We start from the raw sequence: 14,701 nt of genomic DNA on the forward strand, positions 1-14,701 counted from the left end.
TCTGTACAAAAAATGGAAAAACGTCCTCGGGTGAGGATTAAAAAAAAAAAAATTGAATTATAAAGTTCTCTCTTACAGTATATAATTCTATGAGTTTTGACACATGTATGCTATCATATAATCACAAACAGATATAGAACAGTGCCATTACCACCTCTCCCCTCCCAAATTTCCTTGTGTCCTACCTTACTCAGATCCCCTGGCAACCACTGATCTGTTTTCTGTCCCTATAGTTTTGCCTTTTTCCAGAATGTCATCTAAATGAAATAAGATAGTATGGCTTTTTTTCATTTGGCATAACGCACTTGACGTTTGTCCACATTGCATGTAACAGTAGTTTCATCAGTTTTTATTGCTTAGTAGTATTTGACTATGTGGATGTACTACACTTTATCTATTCACAAGTTGTAAACATTTAGTTTTATTTTTTCAGTTTATTGGCAATTATGAATAAAACCACTATAAACTTTCAGGTTTTATGTGAATAGATGTTTCTATTCACTGGGGTAAATAATTAAGAGTGGGATTTCTCCCTGGTCATTTTGGCTCAGCAGTTAGAGCATCAGCCCACGGACCAAAGAGTCCCAGGTTCAATTCCGGCCGAGGGCACATATCTCAGTTGCAGTTCATCCCTGGCCCTGGTTGGGGTTATGCGGTTGGCAACCCATTGATGTGTCTCTCTCACATCAGTGTTTCTTTCTGTCTCCCTCTCACTCTGTCTGAAGATAAATATAAAAATATCCTTGGGTGAGGATTAAAAAAAAAAGAGTGTGATTTTTGGGTCGTATGGTAAATGTATATTTAACTTTATAAGAAAGTTTCAAACTGTTTTCCAAAGTAGCTGTACCATTTTATAGTCCCACCAGGATTGTATGAGAGTTATTCATTATGTTTTTAATTTCAAATATTACATTTAGTTCTAGGACATTTTTCTATTTTTGTTCAGATAGAGTGGCAGGAAGGGAGAGAGAGGAAGAGAGAGAGAGAGAGAGAGGGACATCGATGTGAAAGTGACACATCAAGTGGGTGCCTCCTGCACGCATGACCCAACCAGGGCCAGGGACAAACTGCAACTGAGGTACGTGCCCTTAGCAGGAACAGAACCCAGGTCTCTCTGGACTGCAAGCCAACACTCTAACCACTGAGCCAAACTGGCCAGGGCTAAAAAATAAATTCTTAATTCTCTGTTGAAATACTCTATCCTTTCATTCATTTAGTCCATCTTTTCTTCTCTTTCTTTAACATAAATATGTTATTTGAAGTTTTTGTATGCTAATTGCAACATCTGATTCATCTTGGGTCTGTTTTTATTGACTATTTTACCACTTGAGTATTGATCATTTTTTCCTGTTTTACATGCAGAATAATATTTTATTGTACATTAGACATTATGGATGATGATACACTGCAGAGGTTCTTGATGACTTTTCTACAAAGAATATTGAATTCTGTTCTGGCAGACAGTTAATTCACTCATGATTAACCTTGATTCTTTTGAGATGTCCTGTAGGTTTTCTTATGTTGAGTGACTTAGTCTTACACTTAGCCTGAAGACATAGTTTTAGGATTGAATGTCTGGGATGTTTACTTAGGACTCTGTACTTTTGCCAGTATTTTTGTAGCACTACAATCCCTCTGAAATCTCTGTCCAACAGTTAGCTACCCAGCACCAGTTCACTACTAAAGCTTTAAGAGTTATGCCCCTTATATGTGCAGCTTAGATATTTGGCCAGGGATCCAAAGGCAGTCCCTGTAAACATCTTTGAGTTATATTGTAACTGGCTTTTTCCTCTCTAGTACCCTTTCCCCAAAATCCTACTTTACTAGCTCCAAACTGTGATCTTTTTTTCCTCTGTCTAGAGAGACTTGCTATTTGAACTCTACTTTCTTTCATTGGGTTCTGGAAATGTTCCAGGGAAAAGCCAAGTTTAATGCAGGATCACGTGCTGTGCTTTCCTTTGCTCAATTTTCTTAGCTGTGAGCCATATTTTTATTCACTGCCTGCAAGGTGTTATCTTTAACCAATTTTATTTATTTATTTTTTTATGGAGGGAGAGTAATTTTGATATGAGCTACTTTATTGTGATTTAAACTGGAATTGTCTTAAGTTTATTTTCTTAAAAAATTTGATATTCTTGTAAATTAACAAATATTTAAAATTACAAGACTTTAAAATTGTTATGTAGAATAACTGAATCATAAGTTTGCTTTTAAAATGTTTTATTTTTTTTCCTAGATATCACTTAGTGCTCTTGCCCAACTGATGAAAAAGATGCCGCATTTCCGAAAACAGATTACTAAGGTAAGCAGTATTGTATGTGAGATACCTTATCATTTATTGGTGCATCTAGTTCTGTAGTCAGGTTTAGCAGTGCATGCCATGGAATACTTGGTGTTAGTTGTCCTTACTCTAGTTCTGAGAAATATCCCAAGTAACTAAGCTTCCCAACTGTATTCAGGATATTTAGATTTATCCATATTCTACTTAAACTTTTTTATCTTTGTCTTGAATAGCCATATAGAGATGTTTAGCATTTATCAACTTAACAACAAAATTCAACATTGGATTGACCAGTGATTGTTACTCTACTTGGTTCTTTAAGTTAATAGTTATACATTAGTAGATTTAAGAGTCGTTAAGCTGACCCTGGCTGGTTTGGCTCAATGGTTAGAGTGCTGGACTGTGGACCAAAGGGTCTTGGGTTCGATTCCCAGTCAAGGGCACATACCTTGACTTGTTTGCAGGTTTGATCTTGGCCCTGGTTGGGTTCGTGCAGGAGGCAACCAGTTGGTGTATCTCTCTCACATCAATGTTTCTTTCTCTCTTTCTCTCCTTCTCTCCCTTTCACTCTATCTAAAAGTCAATGGAAAATATCCTTAGATGAGGATTAACAAAACAAAAAAAGAGTAGGTAAACTATGTGGGCAGATACACTATTTATTTGCTGTTCCTATTCTTACAAGTTATTAGCTGAATAATCTTTAGATTTTTTTTTTTATCCTCACCTGAGAACATTTTTGCATTTATCTTCAGATAGAGCAGGAGAGAGAGAGAGAGGAAGAGAGAGAGAGAAACCGATGTGAGAGAGACACATCGAGTGGTTTCCACCCACACAACCCCAGCCAGGGCCGGGGACAAACTGCAACCGAGGTATGTGCATTTAGCAGGAACCAATCCAGGACTCTCTGGTCCATGGGCCAGTGCTCTAACCACTGAGAAAACTGCCAACGCTCTTTAGATATTTTAAAAAAAATTTTTTATCCTCACCCAAGGACATTTTTGCATCCATCTTCAGGTAGAGCAGGAGGGAGAGAGGGAAGAAGAGAGAGAAACATCGATGTGAGAGAGACAAATCAACGGGTTGCCACACGCATGACCCCAACCGAGGCTGGGGACAGACTTCAACCAAGCTACATGCCCTTAGTGGGAACCAAACCCAGAACTCTCTGGTCTGCGGGCCGACACTCTAACCACTGAAACAAACCAGCCAGGGCTCTAGAGATACTTTTTTTAAATCATACTGCACCCTAATTAAGAACTAATGATATGAATTGAGATTGTTTTCTGCTGGACTTTTCGGACTGGACTATTTTTTTTTTCCACCTTTCACCCAACAGAAATTCAATCCTTTCATTTTATTTTTTGTTATCTGTTGATTATCCCCTGTAGATCATGTTAATTTTCACTTTTTCCTCCTTTTTTTGAGCTTTTTTTTCATTGCTTTCCATGGTACCTTCTTTCCATCCAAGCCCATATTTTCCTTTAGGCCAATCTCAAAAGTTTAATATTGTACACAAAGAAATTAAAATGCTTTAATCAGTGATTTTCAACCTTGTTAATCTCATGGCACACAGAAATTAATTATGAAAATTCTGCACACCAAAAAATTTTTTTTTTTCTGATCTGACCAAAAAAATTCGTATAATTCTGATTCATTCACACTGGATAGCTATTGTTGTGTTGGCTGCTGTCTTTTTTTTATTTGACAATCTAAGGGAAAAGAAATCAGTGCCTCTGACTAAATAGTCAGTTACACATGTTTTGAAAATTCTTGCAGCACACCTGTTGAAAATCACTGCTTTAAATGATTGATTTCTTTTGTTTTTCAGCAAGTTGTTCATCTTAACTTAGCAGAAGATTGCATGAATAAATTCAAGCCTAATATAGAAAAGCTTTGCAAAACTGAACAGGTATGTACAGTCAAAAACACCTATGTTTATAATGGATTTTTTGAGTTAGCTTTCTAAGGTAAAACTTAATTAACTTTGCTCAGTGCAGTGTGTCCTGAATCACAGAATCTCTCATAGAAGAAGACTCTCTTAGGCCATATTTAATACATCATTCCCCAGCTATATTAACAAGTCACTGTATGGTATCATAGTAAGCAAGTCCCTCCTAGTCGTGATTATGAGTTTTTTATTGAATGAGATGATTTGAGCATTTGGAGCATTATTTCAGGTAGCATTGTTGACAGGCCTTTCTCAGGGATGCAGTATTGAATGTAGCATCCTGCAGAGGACTGTGCAGGCACATTTAACTTGTTTAAGAGTCTCCTCTATAATACAAAGCTATTAAATCAATGATGTGAATAGAGTTAGAATGCAAGTCATATGTAATTTAAAATATTCTGTCAGTCACATTAAAAAGGTCAAAAGAGCTCAGCCAGTGTGACTCAGTGAATTGAGCGTGTCCTGGTTCAATTCCCACTCAAGGCACATGCCCAGGTTGCTGGCTTGATCCCCTCTGTTGTATGTGTGTGTGCGTGCACACACAGGAGGCAGCCAATCAACGTTTCTCTCACATCGATGTTTCTCTCTCCCTTCCTTTTTTCTCTAAAAATCAATAAAAATGTATTTTAGCCCTGGCCAGTTTGGCTCAGCAGTTAGAGTGTCGGACTGCGATCTAGAGAGACCCGGCTTCGGTTCCCGCTAAGGGCATGTACCTCGGTTGCAGTTTGTCCCCGGCCCTGGTTGGGTCGTGTGGGTGACAGCCACTCGATGTGTCCCTTCCACATCGATGTTTCTCTCTCTCTCTCTCCTTCCCGCTCTGTCTGAACAAAAAATGGAGAAATGTCCTCAGGTGAGGATAAAAAAAAAATGTATTTTAAAAAATAATAAAGGCCCTGGCCGATTTGGCTCAGCGGTTAGAGTGTTGGCCTGCTGTCCAGAGAGACCCAGGTTCGGTTCCCGCTAAGGGCACGTACTTCGGTTGCAGTTAGTCCCCGGCCCTGGTTGGGTCGTGCGGGTGGCAGCCACTCGATGTGTCCCTTTCATGTCGATGTTTCTCTCTCTCTCTTTCTTCCTCTCTCTCCCTCCCGCTCTGTCTGAATAAAAAATGGAAAAATGTCCTCGGCTGAGAATTAACAAAAAAAATAATAAAGTCAAAAGAAACAAGTGTAGTTAATTCCACTAATACATTTAACTTAATCCAATCAACATATCCAAAATATTGTCCTTTCATCATAAAATCAATATGAAAAATTTGTTAGCGAAATATATATTCCTTTCTCCATACCAAGTCTTTAGAATCTGGTATTGTAACTTACAGCACATCTTAATTCAGACTAGTCACATTTCAGGTACTCAATAGCCACATGTAGTCATGGTTACCCTGTTCCCACAGGTTTATAGTAATGGTTTTCTTTTTCTCTGAATTGTTTTTTTACTTTTTACATTTTCTACACCTAGAAGTTTACAAGTGATACCCACAATTTCCTGTATACCATTAAAATTTAACAAGATTTTTGACTGAAATGAACGTGGGCTGTGGACCACTGACTGTGTCATTTTCTATAAGGACCTGGCACTTGGAACTGATGCAGAAGGACAGAAGGTGAAAGATTCCATGAGAGTGCTCCTTCCAGTTCTACTCAACAAAAATCATGATAATTATGATAAAATACGAGCAATCCTGCTCTATATCTTCAGTAATAATGGTAATGGAGACTTTGTTCATTTTCATGAATATATTAGAGTACCCAGCTCTAAAATCACATTATAGTGAGTGGTTTACTAAGAAAATTCAAAGGGTAGTAGCTGAAATTGGTTAAGATAAAAGGAAAGATATGAAATTGGGAGAAGACTGATGGGTATATAACTTAAATGTTTGTTTTTTATTTAAAAAGTGTTATTCATGGGTACTACCTAAAACCTAGAAATGATTATGGTAGCAGTTATATGACTCATATTTTTACTTATCTAAGGAACTACGGAAGAAAATTTGGACAGGTTGATCCAGAATGTAAAGATAGAAAATGAGAGTGACATGATTCGTAACTGGAGTTATCTTGGTGTCCCCATTGTCCCCCCGGTAAAAAAATCTTACATTTTGTATATACTTATATGTATGTATGTGTGGTTGTTTACATTAAATGTTTTCTTATATGGGTATTTATCTGGACAGTCTTCTTAATTTTACTCTGTGGATTTGGTAAGTAAAAATTAAAATTTTGTTTTTCACATATGAGTAATTTGGACAAGTACATCTTTCTAGTGAATTTATATCTTATGGCTTCTGTTGTAATTTGTATTCATGCTTTTCTCTTCGTGATTAATTTATAGCAAATTTTGAAAGAACTCTGTTTAGAATCTCACTCCCATTGAGTGTTATAGCATTTTCGAGTAAACATATTTTCTGATACAGTTATAAATTTTATCCTTAAAGCAAAAATACTGTGAAGTTATGTGTCCACACCTATTCAGATTATTTGAATGGGTATTTCCAATCTTAGTTTGAGTAATACAACATAGTATTTGATGATTTGTGTTAGAAAACTTAATAAAAGAATAGCCCTAAATAAATTGTTGGTTTTTAAATTTTTTCCCCTCTAATTATATTAGTCTACACAAAGCAAACCATTAAGAAAGGATCGGTCTGCAGAAGAAACTTTTCAGCTCTCTCGATGGACACCTTATATCAAAGATATTTTGGAGGTAAAATTAATTAAATTTTACTTATTCCCTGAGTGCCCTTCTGAAGAGCATTCTTAATTGTTTTTAAGTTTATCTATCAGTCTGTGCATATCTACAGGTCAGGAATTTTCTGCAGCATTGGGAGGGTCCACCAAAGAAGGCTATATCTAGGGTCATGGGAGGAGAGGAAACTCTTGAAGATTCTTCCCTTGAAGACCTCAAACAAATACCACTGTTTGCCTCCAAATAAATAAACAAACAAAAATCAACACACACATGCTTTATGAAAAAAACTGTTGTTGTTTTAAATAACTATATGTAGCAGAAATATATATAATTTATGTGAATGAAAGTCCAAAACAAAATTATATATGACCACTAGTAGAAAGTGTTAGACTCTAGTATTCTTAGAAATGTATTTGTGATTAAAATGTAAACCTCACTATAGTTTGCTATTATATCCAATAGATGGTCTGTGCCTTTAGTGTTGTTCACTTAGAGAATATTTAATTAGCCCAGCTGGTGTGGCTCAGTGGCTTGAGCGTCGTCCCATGGACTGAGAGGTCCCAGTTTGATTCCCAGTCAGGGCACATGCCCAGGTTTCAGGCTCGATCCCCAGTAAGGGGCGTGTAGGAGGCAGCTGATAGATGTTTCTCTCCCCATTCCTCTCTCTCTTAAAAAAAAAAAAATCAATAAAAACATTTTTAAAATATGTAATTATAGGAAATTAGAAAACAAACTAATAAAAATTGTATTGTGAACTCAGTCAAATCATGACATTGATTCTTTAATCATAATTACATAGTTCCATTTATTTCAGTTTTCCTTTTATTTAAACCAGTTTCTACTCTCCTTTGGGATCTAATTGGGTACAATTTATTACTATGATTTTTCTGTTTTGCTTGGCTAATTTTATGTCACTCACAAATGTTTAATCCTAGATGAAAAGTTTAAAGAATTTAGACTTTATTTTCTGTAGCATAAGATTTTTTTCTTTAATTATAATAAGTATATAGAATTAACTAGTTTTTTTTTGGCTCATATTTTTAAAGTAAGAATTGATTTTCTCGAATTCTTTAACAAAGATTTGTGTGTTAAACTCAGAAAATATACTTTTCGCTAAGTGGCAATCTAAGGCCTTCAGGATTTCTCCTGAAACTTGTTTTTTTCACTTCCTGCAGTCTTTTTGAAATATCTTGGACTACTGAATTCCTTGTACCCGCTCATTAATACCATTTGTATTACCATGCTGTAAATCAGTGCTCCTCAACTTTTTTTTTCATTTCATTTTCTTTTTCTTCAACTTTTTTTGATCATGTACATACTTAACCATAAAAAATGAGCATAAGCTTACAGCATGACTATTTATTTGTAAACCAGCATGACTATTTATTTGTAAACTACATATTACTGTACTAATAAAACATAATCTATGTACACAGTACATCCATATACATAAGTACATCATAAAATGTAACCCTAAAAAAAGGAAAAAATTTTAAATGAAAATATCCCTCATCCCTTTGGATTGTCTTGTGTATGCCTGGGCCAGGGGTTCACATCCTGTTGTAGAGTCACTTACCGTGGAGGGCAAGTCCTGGACTCTCCGTAGCCTAAGAGGTATGTCAGGACTAAGATGGTATTTAGAAATTCCTAGCACTCTAGACATAAAGGTCTTGATAAGATGCCTGGAATCCTTACACCAATGCGGGGACCCTCCCAATGAAGAAATGGAGGCATGCAATAAATATTGGTTTAATAAGTTAGTAAAAGATTGTGTTAATTTTTTAAGCAAGATTTGTCAGGTTCAAAGGAAGGGCTAACCTTATTTTATTGAGTATTTATATATCTGTATGTTTCTTACTTATAAATACTAATTTTGAGTTTTATGCAAAACAAACAAATAAATAAAAATATCTTGGAATTTACATTTTCGTTATGATGTTAATTCTTTCTTCCCTAGGATGCCATTGATAATAGACTAGATTCAAAGGAATGGCCATATTGTTCCCAGTGCCCAGCAGTGTGGAATGGCTCTGGAGCTGTAAGGTAAAACCTGTAAATAAGTCAGTGACATTTTCAGTATGATATTGCAGACTGATACTTGAAATGGGGCACAGGTACTCTTTACATTGGCAGCCCTTCTTAAAACATATCAAAAACTTAAGAGGCAGTTTCTCTTTAACTATAACCTGTTTTAAAAAGGCGAAAGATTTATGCGATCTGAAGAGAAACCAGAGTATATATAACCTGTTTTAAATGAGTCCAGGGAAACAATTTGAGAATGTACTCTAGTGAAAAATATTTTCATGAAACTAAGTTTTTCCTCTCACCTCTTTTTTTTTTATCCTCACCCGAGGACATTTTTCCATTTTTTTGTTCAGATAGAGTGGGAGGGAGAGAGAGAGAGAGAGAAAAACAACATCGATGTGAAAGGGACACATCGAGTGGTTGCCACCCGCACAACCCAACCAGGGCCGGGAACAAACTGCAACGGAGGTACGTGCCCTTAGCGGGAACCGAACCCAGGTCTCTTTAGATTGCAAGCCGACACTCTAACCACTGAGCAAAACCAGCCAGGGCTCATCTCTCTTCACATAGCAGAGGACCTAATGCTGTTTGATAATTTGTTGGTGGTGAAATAGTAGAAACATTCAGAAAGCTATTGAGAACGTTATAATGCATACCTTATACTCAGTGTCCAGCTTAACAAATAAATCATTATAAATACAATTCAAGCTTCCTATATATTAGTCTCTGTTTATATTTTTCTCACTCTCATCTCATCCCTATCCTGAATTTGGTGTTATCATTCATCTGTGTATCTTCATGTGTTTTCTACATATATTTGTATTCTAAACAGTGCACAGAGTTTTGTAGGATTTTTCTCTTGGTCTTTGGCTTTCAGCAGTTTGTGTGTCTAAGTGGTTCTCTTCATGTTTATTCTATCTGGGTATTGTTGAGTTTCTTGGATCTACAAGTTAATTCTTTTCATCAAATTTGGGATGTTTTCAGTCAGTATTTTTTCTGCCCATTTCTCTTTTCCTTCTCTTAGGAAATCCCATTACCAGATGTTGGGAGGTTTGACATTGTCTCGTGGGTTACTGAGGCTCTGTTTACTTTTCATCTCTTTTCTTTCTGCTCTCTGAGTGTGATATCAGTTGATCCATCTTCAAGTTCTCTCATTTTTTTGACATCTCAAATCTGTTGTTGAGCCATCTCATGATTTTTTTTTTCATTTCAGTTATCGTACTTTTTACATTTAGAATTTCCATTTGAATTTTTTTTAGTTTCCATCCCTCTTTTGAGATCCCCTATGATTAAGTTGTTAGCATAATTTTCTTTAATTCTTTTTTTTTTTATCCTTACCCGAGGACATTTTTGCACCTATCTTCAGATAGAGTGGGAGGGAGAGAGGGGATAAGAGAGAGAGAGAGAAACATCGACATGAGAGAGACACATCAACTGGTTGCCTTCCACACGACCCCTACTGGGGCCGGGGATGAACTGCAACCAAGGTATGTGCCTTTAGCAGGAACTGAACCCAGGGCTCTCTGGTCCACGGGCTGGCACTCTAACTGCTGAGCCCAACTGGCCAGGGCTTCTTTAATTCTTTGATCATATTTATAATACCTGCTTTGAAATTTGCTAAATCTATTGTCTGGGTCCACTCAGGGTCAGTTTCTGTTTACTGCATTTTTCCAAAGTGTGGATCATACTTTGTTTCTTTACCTATTTACTCATCTTTGGTTGAAAACTGGATCTTTTATTTTTCAAATTATAAGAGAAAGTTTATTTTAAAAGTTACAGAGGTGCCCTGGCCAGTTTGGCTCAGCGGTTGGAGCGTCGGCCTGCGGTCCGGAGAGACCCGGGTTCGGTTCCCGCTAAGGGTACATACTTCGGTTGCAGTTTGTCCCCGGCCCTGGTTGGTCGTGCGGGTGGCAGCCACTCGATGTGTCCTTTCACGTCGATGTTTCTCTCTCTCTCTCCCTTCCTCTCTCTCCCTCCCACTCTATCTGTACAAAAAAGTGGAAAAATATCCTCGGGTGAGGATTAAAAAAAAAAAAGTTACAGAGGTAGTAGAAGTGAGCCAGCTGGGCTGTGTAGGCTCAGGAAACAAGTTATAGAAGCAAAAGAAGGGTCTTTGGAGCTTAGGAGAGGGAAAGGCAAAGGTAACACACCTGGGGGGAAGAAGAGAGGGACAGGAATGGTGCAGGCATGCTTCTGAGAGTGAGAGAGTGGAAAACCGGACCTTTTTGATGAAGAATTGTATCAGCCCTGGCTAGTTTGGTTCAATGGTTAGAGCATCAGCTTGTGGACCAAAGGATGGAGGGTTTGATTCCTGGTCAAGGGCACATCCTGGGTTACAGGTTGAATCTCTGGCCCCAGTCGGTATTATATGGGAGGCAATCAGTCAATGTGTCTCTCTCACATCGATGTTTCTCTCTCTCTCCCCCTCATTCCACTTTATGTAAAATCAATGAAAAATATGTCCTTGGGTGAGGATTAACCAGAAAATAAATAAATAAATAAATAATTATAACAACTCTAAATGGTTTTTGTTTTAGTAACTTGTGTGAACTTAGACTGTGGGGTCATCCTTCCCTGCAGTGTGTAGCCACTGAAGTCATTGATAAAGTTTTCAATTGTAATTTTTTTGCTTTGCTCCCAGTAGTTGCCCCTGTGTCTGCATACTTTAGAGGTTGACCAGTTATCTGGGCAGAGGTTATGTTTAGACACCTCAAGCTTGTGGGTTAAGGAATGCATTCCTTGTCACAGACTACCTGGCTGATCTCTTTTTTGGGAATTAGCCTCTGCTGTCACAGAGGCTTTTATTTAATGTGTTCATTTCTCCTGTTTGGTTCTCCAGACCATGAAGGTAGTGGGAATTAGAACTCTCACGAGAAAGGCCTGTGCCAGAATTAAAAGGGGGAGAGGCTTCTTTGTCATCTTTTCTCGCTTTTGAGGGTGTCCTGACCTTATGAAGGAATCAGCTCCCAATCCCTACCTTGCCCGATACCTAAGGCTTTGTCTACTTTGTTTATTAAACAGGCAAACACCTAAGCTCCTTGTTTGCTAAGATTAGACGAATGCTTCACAAGGCAAACCAAGCCTCAAATCAGTTTACCACTCTAATTTTTAGCCTTTTTTTTTACTGCTGACCCTTGGAGATTTCTCTTGTTTACCTTAAGCTGAGCTTTTAAAAGATATTTGTTCTTATTTCAACCAATGCTTCTAGGTGCTTTCTAGAGTGAGGTTTTTAGGATCTGGTGAGTTCGTCATTATTTTTGTATCAGAGTGTAAAATACTAGTATAGTGTCTTACACGTGTATGTGAAACAAATGAAATATAACCCCATTGTCCTAAAATTGCTATTCAGAAGTGTAAAAATGTCTAGAATCACATAAATTGTTTTGAGCAATATTCTCTCTTTTACTTTTGCTTTCTTGCTGTTTTGTTCTTTTGAAAAGTTTTTTTTTTAGCAAATAAGTATATTTAATTAATTTATTTTTGTTACAGATGTTTCTCCTTTTTCCCCCATTGACACCCTTCTCCTGTTCATGCACCGCCCCACCCCAGCATTATGTCTGTGTCCATTGTTTATGCTTATATGCATAAGTTCCTTGGTTTCTCTTCCCTCTCCTCTACCCACCTTCTCTGAGGTTTGTCAGTCTGAACCTTATTTCTATGTCTCTGGGTCTGTTTTGTTCATCAGCTTATTTTGTTCATTATATTCCACAAATAAGTGAGATCATATGATACTTGTCTTTCTCTGACTGGCTTATTTCGCTTAGCATAATACTCTTCAGGTCTCTCCATGTCATCTTAAAGGATACAGATCTTTTTTACAGCTGCATAGTATTCTACTATGTACATGAACCACAGCTTTTTTATCCACTCATCTATTGATGGACACTTGGGCTGTTTCCAGATCTTAGCAATTGTAAATAGTACTTCCATGAACATAGGGGTGCATATATTCTCTCTGATTGGTGTTTCAGGCTTCTTAGGATGTATTCCTAAAAGTGGGATCCTGGGTCAAATGGCAGTTCAATTTTTAATTTTTTGAGGTAACACGATATTGTTTTCCATCGTGGCTGCACCAGTCTGCATTCCCACGAGCATTGTACGAGAGTCCGCTTTTCTCCACACCCTCACCAGCACTTGTTGTTTGATGATTTGTTGATAGCAGCCATTCTGGCAGATGTGAGATTTTAATTTGCCTCTCTCTGATGATTAGTGACGTTGAGCATTTTTGCATATGTCTCTTGGCCACTTGTATGTCCTGTTTGGAGAGGTGTCTATTTAGGCCCTCTGCCCATTTTTTAATTGGATTCTTTGTCTTCCTTTGGTTGAGCTGTATGAGTACTCTCTATATATATTTTGGAAATTAACTCCTTATCTGATGTATTATTGGCAATTATGCTCTCCCTAATAGAGAATTTCCTTTCCATTTTGATGCTTGTTTCTTTTGCTGTACAGAAGCTTTTTAGTTTGATGTAGTCCCATTTATTAATTTTTTCCTATTTCTCTTGCCTTAGGCATTGTATCAGTGAAAATTCTACTGCACAGGATGTCTGAAATTTTATTGCCTACATTTTCTTCTAGGATTTTTATGAATTCATGAGTCACATTTAAGTCTTTTATTTATTTTGAGTTTATTCTTGTGTATGGTGTAAGTTGTTGGTCTAGCTTTATTTTTTTGAATGTAACTGTCCAATTTCCCCAACACCATTTATTCAAGAGGCTGTCTTGACTCCACTGTATGCTCTTGCCACCTTTGTCAGATATTAATTGAGTATAATGTCTTCAGTCAATTTCTGGGTTCTCTGTTCTGTTCCATTGATCTATCTATATGCCTGTTCTTGTGCCAGTACCAGGCTGTTTTGGTTACAATGACTTTGTAGTATAACCTGATATCTGGTATTGTAATCCCTCCTCCTTTTTTCTTTTTCAAGATTGCTGTGGCTATTCAGGGTCTTTTTTGGTCCCATATAAACTTTTGGAGTATTTGTCCTAGTTCTGTGAAATATGTGGTTGGTATTATAATGGGGATTGCATTGAATCTATAGATTGCTTTGGGTAGTATGAACATTTTAATTCTTCCAATCCATGAACAAGGTATAAGCTTCCACTTTTTTATCTATCTCTATTTCTTTTTTCAATGTCCTGTAGTTTTCTGTGAACAGATCCTTTACTTCTCTGGTTAAGTTTATCCCTAGGTATCTTAATGTTTTTGTGGCAATGGTAAATGAGATTTTTTTTTTTTTTTTTTTTTTTTTTAGTTTCTCTTCCTGTGTGTTCATTATTGGCGTATAAAAATGCCAATGATTTCTAGATGTTGATTTTGTATCCTGATACTTTGCCGAATTCATTTATTAAATCTAGTAGTTTTTTTATGAAGTCTTTAGTGTTTTTTGTGTATAATATATCAGTTGCATATAATGACCGTTTCACTTTTTCCTTTTCAATTTGGATCCCTTTTATTTTTTCTTTTTGTCTGATTGCTGTGGCTAAGACTTCCAGTACTATGTTAAATAAGAGTGGTGAAAGTGAACATTCCTGTCTTGTTGTTGTTCTTAAGGGAAATACTTTCAGCTTTTGCCCATTGAGTGCGATGTTGGCTATAGGTTTGTCATAAATGGCCTTTATTATGTTGAGGTATGATCTTTTTATTCCCACTTAGCTGACAGTTTTTATCAAAAATAGATGCTGGGTTTTGTAAAATGCATTTTCAGCATCTATTGATATGATCACATGACTTTTATCTTTCATTTTGTTCATGTGTT

The 14,701-nt window shown here is 36.8% G+C and overlaps 1 protein-coding gene across 6 annotated transcripts in view; it reads left to right on the top strand.

The window, feature by feature from the left end:
• Nucleotides 1-14,701, top strand: part of STXBP3 (syntaxin binding protein 3) — a 70,464-nt gene that overhangs the window by 47,281 nt on the left and 8,482 nt on the right. For 5 of the 6 annotated variants that reach the window (XM_036272582.1, XM_036272584.1, XM_036272583.1 and 2 more), the window contains 6 exons: nt 2,237-2,302; nt 4,110-4,190; nt 5,797-5,935; nt 6,203-6,309; nt 6,840-6,932; nt 8,875-8,960. In XM_036272582.1, coding sequence (XP_036128475.1) covers nt 2,237-2,302; nt 4,110-4,190; nt 5,797-5,935; nt 6,203-6,309; nt 6,840-6,932; nt 8,875-8,960 — 572 coding nt within the window. The remainder of the gene's footprint in view (nt 1-2,236; nt 2,303-4,109; nt 4,191-5,796; nt 5,936-6,202; nt 6,310-6,839; nt 6,933-8,874; nt 8,961-14,701) is intronic. The other variant, XM_036272588.1, reaches the window with a different exon arrangement.

Source organism: Molossus molossus, unplaced genomic scaffold (genome assembly GCF_014108415.1).
Source record: "Molossus molossus isolate mMolMol1 unplaced genomic scaffold, mMolMol1.p scaffold_m16_p_20, whole genome shotgun sequence".
In the NCBI taxonomy this organism is placed as follows: Eukaryota; Metazoa; Chordata; class Mammalia; order Chiroptera; family Molossidae; genus Molossus; species Molossus molossus.